The 7,600-nt window shown below is 39.6% G+C and overlaps 1 protein-coding gene across 1 annotated transcript in view; it reads left to right on the forward strand.

The window, feature by feature from the left end:
• Positions 1-7,593, forward strand: part of LOC103810720 (1-phosphatidylinositol 4,5-bisphosphate phosphodiesterase epsilon-1-like) — a gene marked incomplete at its 3' end in the record, with an annotated part of 100,277 nt that extends 92,684 nt beyond the window's left edge. Inside the window, 4 exon segments of the mRNA XM_009083636.1 lie at positions 5,063-5,185; positions 5,271-5,407; positions 6,258-6,496; positions 7,518-7,593. Coding sequence (XP_009081884.1) covers positions 5,063-5,185; positions 5,271-5,407; positions 6,258-6,496; positions 7,518-7,593 — 575 coding nt within the window.
• Between the last annotated feature and the right edge of the window lie 7 nt (positions 7,594-7,600).

Raw genomic sequence — 7,600 nt, forward strand, 5'->3', positions numbered from 1 at the left:
GACACCTTCCATATAATAAAAGTCAACAGGAATGTTATAGATATGTGAACTCAAGCTCTGAGGTTTCACTGCACAAGTTTCTACCTAGGGGAGTAATAACTTTTGCTGACATTCCTGGTGATGATTATAGTACTGTCTTGGGAATTGGAGGAACAGATTTGAAACCTCTCTCTTACAGGCCTCTTCTGCTTGAACATTCATCCTTTCTGTGTCACTTAGGCAGTGTAAGGTCATGCTGGTCATGCTGCACTGTGTGCAGTGACATAGTGCACCATTGTTTCAATGCTATAAATAGTGATGGTGGTGATGGTAGTTATAGCAATAATAATATCACAATGATATGTCAGGGATGTGGATGGTACTTTATGACATACAAGAAGACAGTCTCAACCGAGGCTTTCCAGTGCCTTTTATGAGAATGAATACTGAAATACAGCTATGAGTATGAATCTTGGGGATTCCAGGAGTACAATAGTAAACAATGGAAGAGATTACTAGTGTTGGTAAAACCTTATTTTTTAAGAGATATGTCTTGTGTAATGGTTTGTGTTGTGTATTTCTTGGGGATTTGGCAACAGGTGTGAGCAGTAGAGCCACCTATGGACATAGGTGGTTGGCTTAACTGCTTGACTCTGCTTTCTGAGACTTTTACTAGGTTCTTTACTTTTTGTTCTTCTCTGTCATTCACAAACTAGGATTTGTCTCTGTAAGAATTTATCTTTTTCTGGTTTTATGTGAAGGTTTGGAACAGTTTTGCTTTGTATTAAACTGAAGAAATACTGCTTTACTACCTCTGGAAAATGCTTCTGTGCTTTGCAGTTCTGCCTTTTGCTTTTATGCCAAAATAACTGTGGTTCTCTAAATGAGATTAAAAGGCTCAACGGAGAACTCATATTCTCTGGGGAAGGGCAGCTAATATTCCTTTAAAGCCTCTCAGTCCTGTGTTTCTGTACAGGTCCTTGCACAGCTTAGCAGTGTGGACCCCATTTACTACAGGTTTTCCCTGGAAAAGTTGTCTGGCAACTCCACAGCATCACTTGGTAGAGTGCTCCCAAATTTGGTCTGACTCTTCTTGCCAGAACTTGCTCAGGATACAGCTGTAAGGCTGTCTCATCTTCCTCAGAACAGACTTAATTGTTTTATCCATTACCTTGACCCAGTTTTTGTGAGCAATTAGGAGATTTGAAGCACTGCAGAGAGCTTTATTCTTGGTATTTACCCTTTGGACCCTTGTTAGGTCTGAATTGTGCTTGCTAGTTTTCATGTGTGTGGACACTTCACATGTGCCTCAACTGTGATAAGTCTAAGCTATCAAATACTTGTTTCTCTGCTTTCCTGCAAAGTCCTGTGATCTTCCACCCTATATGTGTATTAATTCACTCCTGGGATATCTTTCAGAGTAAACCATCTAGTTGCCTCCAGGATTGAATTTAGGTGCAATTCTGGAACTAGGTGCTCCAGAGACTTCTGTAATTATGTAGTCTGGATGAAGATCTTACTCAGTCTCAAACTATTTACTATATACTGTCTTGTAAGACTCAGCAAGGATTGTACCTTCAGGTAATCCACCCACAGTCACAGCATGTTCCACTGCTTTGTGTTGCACTAACTGTAAGGCAGTAACATGCCATTGCTTAATTCAGCCACTTCTGATATAAAACACACCAAACATGATCATGATGTCCTAGGGACATGCCAGCCATGGAGACCAAGCCTGACCTGAGCTAACTGCAGGGCAGTGCAGAGCAGTGAGAACCTGAGCTGTTCTGCCCTGCTCAGGGGCAGGATGGGTGCCTATAGCAGTACAGGTAGAGCTGACAGGACCAGACTGGGGCAGTGGTCTACAAGCTGTGGTGCATAGACTGTGGGCAATGCAATGTTTTTCCTGGAAGCTGCTGCCTTTGGCAGTGGTGATACACAAGTAAAGTAAGTTTGGGAAGCCACACAGGCTGAACACAGCCATCTTTTGTTTCCTTTTTGCTCCACTGTTGTTGCTATTCTACAGTCTCAAACAAGACAGGTTATATGCTTACTTATACCCTACCAGTTTTGTCAGGGTCATCATAAATTAAGATAAATGAAGTACCCATTTTCCAAAGTAGCAGAAAGTTTGAACGACCTAGATAATGAAATAACCTAGGAAATACAGGGTCCACTGGGAGTGCTTGTACACATTTGTAAGGCTCTGCACAGATTAGAGCCATGAGTTTATTAATTCAGATTAGCATCTGGATTTAGGCTCAAACACTGACAAGGCTTCATAGTTGAGGCAGAGTTGGACATGAGGTGAGTGCATGACTCCTCACAGAACCCAGAGCTTAGGAGAGCAGAGGGTCCCACCAGGCTGTGCAGAAGCCTTAGCAGCACAGAAAGCTGAGCAGGTGGCAAATGATTGCTAGCTGCAGTGTAGCAGCTACCAGGAGAACAGCAAGAGAGGCTTCTAGTTCTTTTTCTCTTGCCACATAATATGTGCATAACTTCACCTGACCAGTAAATTAAAACAATGTCTCCACCAAGTGAAAAGTGCTAAATAAAAGGAAATTTCTTAAAGTGAAAAAAAAATCTAATTATAATGATAGAAATTGGAAAAAAAAAGAGAGAGAAAAAAGAAACCTGTTTATCTGTATTGTACATTTTAAATAACAGTAATTGTAATAGGTAGAGGGTGAAAATGGTATTTTTACATATATAACTCATAACTGTGATATTCCTGATGTCCTTATAAATTATTTACCTTCAGATAAATCCTTGTAAAATCCAGGTGTCCAGATGATTTCCAAACACAGTTAGCCTGCAGTTCCTTTTGTCATTCTTTCAAAGCAGATGTGCATCCAGCAAATTTCCAAGTTCTTTGGAAATCTACTGCCACCTATAAGGTGGAGGAAGCAGAAGAAAGGGTGATAATACCACTGGGAAACACAGCATGGAATATGGAAAACTAGAGATGGGGGATTTTTTTTTTGTAAAGAGAGAGTAAACTGCCTACAGGTGTCACCCAGACTGCTACTAATTATGATTTTGGTTGTTGGTGTTGATGGGGTTTTCTTCGGGGTTTTTGGTCTTTTTTTTTTTTCTAACAATATGTATTTATTACCCATGGAATGGCTGTAGAAGATAGTCTTCAGTGATGAGATCTGGTGAAATGCTGAGTATTTTCTTGTGCTGTTGGTATTCCTTTGGTACTCTGCAGTTCCAGTCTGTTTCCTGGAGTCTAGAGACTTTCCTCATCATGGTTTATTTTTCCTGTCTGATAAAAATGTTAGGAATTATTTTGGGCAAGAAAGTTATATGCAGTATGTCAGTACATGCCATAGTGATGTGAAACAAATTGAACATTATCAGCTAAAGTAGATGGTATTTTTTAATACTTTCAAATCACATTCTGTTTCCAATTGCATTCATCCATCCCAGGCCAGGAGGAGCCTGAGAAATCTGATCTAGCATATTTGTGTAAAAAGTCACCTGATTGCAGGCATGTCTTTAGGAACACTGCACAACAAGCTGGTCCTGTTTTTCCATCACAGCTGCTGGAACTATTTGTACTGAACCTGATGGCATAACTCATAGATTAATGGATTTGTCTATTTGAGCATTACAGAGCAGTAAAGTCTGACACATGTTTGCCTAGACTGATATTTTGAAACAAGTACTGCAACTTCTGGAGTTAATTATGGTTTAAGCTATACAGTTCTTGATACTTGTGTTGTTTGCTGAGAACCCTTCCTTCTCAGGGTGCTGGTGCTGGCAGATCCCATTCCTGCAGTGTGTGTTCACTTGGTGTTTAGGCTTAGGAAGGGCCTCAAGAGCTCAGCTTCTCATTGCAAATTAGGACATGAGATTCACTAAGCACTTGTTCATACTGCTCAAGTCAGTGGCTGACTACACTTACTACTGTTAATCCTGTAGTAGCCTAAGGATTTTGGGATGTGGCTTTTGGAAAAGTATTGGTTCTACTTCAAAACCTTTGCTCAGCTGCACAACTTAAATTAATGATTGCAGTTACAGAGCAATTGGCTGGGCTTGGTATAACTCAAATCAATTAAAATAATTAGCATCAAACAGCTGGTTGTTTCTGTGACCACTTTCTGCCTTTGCTCTCAAGAGATTCCAGGCTGCTTTCCTTCCTTCAGTCCATGAAACTGAAAGGAGGAAATCATCAGAACCACGTTTATAGAAGGAAATGGTCCCCAGGGGCTACTGTCCAAGCCTGAAAGATGAGGACTGTAGTTTGACCTGTCTTTGACATATCTGAGGATAATTCCAGCTGTTCTTGGGAAGTATCTGGGAAACCCATGGGCTGGAAAATGAAAGTTGAATGCCAGGAAAGGGGAAGGGTTATGCTTCATAAAATCTGCACCTTCAGTGCTCCCTGATATAAGAAACCGCAGGTCCATAAGGAAAATATTTGGTTTTCTTGCATATCCACTCAAAATATTTTTTCACTGTTAGGGTGTCCAGGCACTGGAATAGGTTTGCCCAGGTGGAGTCACCATCCCTTGAAGTATTTAAGAGGTGTCTGGATCTGGTGCTGGAAGATATGGGTTAGGGGTTACAGCAGTGACTCGTTAATGGTTGGACTTGATGATCTTAGAGGTCTCCTCTAGTCTTGATGATTCTATGATTAGTATTTTATTTTGTCAGCACAGAGCTTTAAGGAATTCTGCTTCCATTTTATTTTTTCCATAGCAAATCTCCAAAGAACCTCATAACCAGCCTGTGTTACAAAAATACTGATGTTGTTTTCTTTAAGGGGATAATGAGAGTGCTTTCATTTGTGCCATTTGCATCCAACCCTTTGGCACTTGGAAGTTTTCAGGAGCATGCATATGCATTATTAATTCTGGCAAGGTTTGCAGTTGTCTTGAGGGAAAAGAATAGCTGCTAAAACCCAGGAATGCACAAAGTGTTGTTATGTATCTTATAAGATACTACTTTATTTGCTTCTTCAGATATTGGTAATAAATGCATTAAAGAGAGCACAAATAAACAGTTAATGCAGTAATGCATAATGTTTCAGTAAGTATTTTACCAAGCTACAGCAATCTCTTGTGATCTGATTTAGCACCTGGAGCAGCAGTAGCTGGCACGGCCGCGTTAAAGGAGGCATGAAGGGCTTTCAGAACTTCATGGTGTCTGACAGTAACATGACTTTTGTGGAGTTTGTAGAGCTCTTCAAATCTTTCAGGTAAAATATATTGTTATTCTGCACGAATTTCATTCATTCAAGTTTATAAAAGAGCAAAATCTGAACTTTTCCCTTCTTTTTGCAGTGTCCGTAGCCGCAAGGATCTGAAAGACCTGTTCGATGTCTATGCTGTGCCTTGCAATCGATCTGGCTTAGAGCCTGCTCCACTTTATACTAATCTGAAGATTGATGAAAATAGCAGTGGATTCCAGCCTGATTTAGGTTGGTTGAAGGGGAAAATACAGTCTCAGAAAGAACTATCAGCTCTCAGTTTAAGTGGAGGATTGCTGCCATGCCTGCAGTAATGCCTAGTTAGCAGGATGTAAGACAGAAATGAAGGGTTCCAGCTTTCCATTAGCCAGATGTATTTGTAACTGATAATAGCAGAGGCATAAAACTTGTTGCTGAGTGGCTGGGCACAAGGATCTGTACAGGCTGCAGGAGCTCTGGTAGGGCTAAAACACTGAGCAAATACAGGAAGGAGAAATGAAGAGGCTGTGCCCTGTGTCTCATTTGGCTGGTTTTTCTCTTATCTGGTTTCCTAGTGGATCTGCTTTATGTGGGATAAGGGGGAAGGAAGCCTCTGTGCCCCTTTACATTCCCTAGTTAGCACAATCTAAGCCTGGAACTTTGGCTACATTTAAAGAAAACAGTCTTTCTGCCAAGCAGCTCGTGGGGAGGGTGCAGAACAATTGGCATAGGGGCCTGGAAGAAGATGAATGGTGATTGAACAGGAAGGCTATGGGGTTGCTCACAGTGAAGGAAAGGCTTTGAGGCTGTATGTGGTGGTGAGAGGAAGCAGGAGACCCCTGGGTGACAGTGTGTGAGAGGTTGTGGATCCATATGAAGGGTTCCAGGACTTTGTTCATAATAATTGAACACTTGTTATCTGTCCCCACACATGCTTAATACTCTTTCTTCTATTATGAAAAGAAACAAGATGGGTTTGTTCTAATGTACTATGTCATTGCTAAAATATTCAGTCAGATACTCATGTGTATTGTATATTACATCATATATAATACACATAATTATATAGCTTATATTTATATTTCTTTATTTTCCTTTTAAGATTTGTTGACTAGAAATGTTTCAGACCTTGGTTTGTTCATTAAGAGCAGGCAGCAGCTCTCAGACAACCAGAGGCAAATATCTGATGCCATTGCTGCTGCCAGCATTGTAACCAATGGTACTGGAGTTGAAAGCACATCTCTGGGAATATTTGGAGTGGGAATCCAGCAGCTAAATGACTTCCTAGTGAATTGCCAAGGAGAACACTGCACCTATGATGAAATCCTCAGTATTATACAGGTCTGTAATACAAATATCTTGCAATTCCTTTTTTCACTTGAACTCCTGAGACTTCCATTTTTCTCACTAGCATTGTCTGCCAGTCAGAATAGCACCTGTGTGGATATCTCCTTTCCCACTGATATTGTCTCTACAGTTTACTTGATTTTAAAATTTAATACTATCTTTATTCTGGGCTAGAAAATTGTATGGATGTCCATAAATATATCTATAAAAAGAAAAGAAAATTCATGCCAATAAACAGTTTTATTTGCTATGTGCTCATTAGCAGGGATGGGATGTCACCATTTGGGTAAAGTGTTTGTGACAGTTCATTGTTTTCTTTTTGTTTTCTGACCACCTTTAATTGAGCTTAACCCTAATTTGGAACTTTAAAAAGCACCATTTCCACGTATATTTATTTTATAAAAAAATTTCCAGAGCAAACATGGACGTTTTATTCCCTTATGTACAATGGCTGAAGTGATTAGAAAGTATGCAGAAAATGTTTAATTCCTCCAAACATGCATAATTAATATGCTTCAAAATTAAGCCCCCACTTAGCAGTTAACAAAGGCTAAGAACTGTGTATTTCAACTATGAACATGTAATATAAAATTACAAGGCTTAAAACACAGAAATTCTAAAGAAACATGAAGTTAGAATACCACAAATCTCTTTCATTTGAGATGGTGTTATGCTGTGTTTAAGCACATAATACATAGGAGTAGAACACCTGATCAGAGGTCCTTCTAAATTTCAGCTTAAGTGCTGACTCAGCTTTGAACAGGATGTTGGATTAAATGACCTCCCAACATCCTTTCCTACATGAATGATTCTATGATTTACAGTTACAAGTCTGGTATGCTTATTTAGTGATTTATAAAACACAATTGGCAGGTGCTTAATTACTTTATCCACAAAGCCTGGTTTTACATTCTAACTGCTTAATGCTGTGAGCAGACTACACTGTAAAAACATGAACAAGATCTGTTTCTAAGAATTGTTATTATATATCTCTTAAATTTCTCCCTCTTTATAGAAGTTTGAACCCAGTGTGAATATGTGCCAGCAGGGGCTGCTATCTTTTGAAGGATTTGCAAGGTAATTACTTATGTGTTATTA

This window comes from Acanthisitta chloris, unplaced genomic scaffold (assembly GCF_000695815.1).
Source record: "Acanthisitta chloris isolate BGI_N310 unplaced genomic scaffold, ASM69581v1 scaffold21371, whole genome shotgun sequence".
NCBI classification, from domain to species: Eukaryota; Metazoa; Chordata; class Aves; order Passeriformes; family Acanthisittidae; genus Acanthisitta; species Acanthisitta chloris.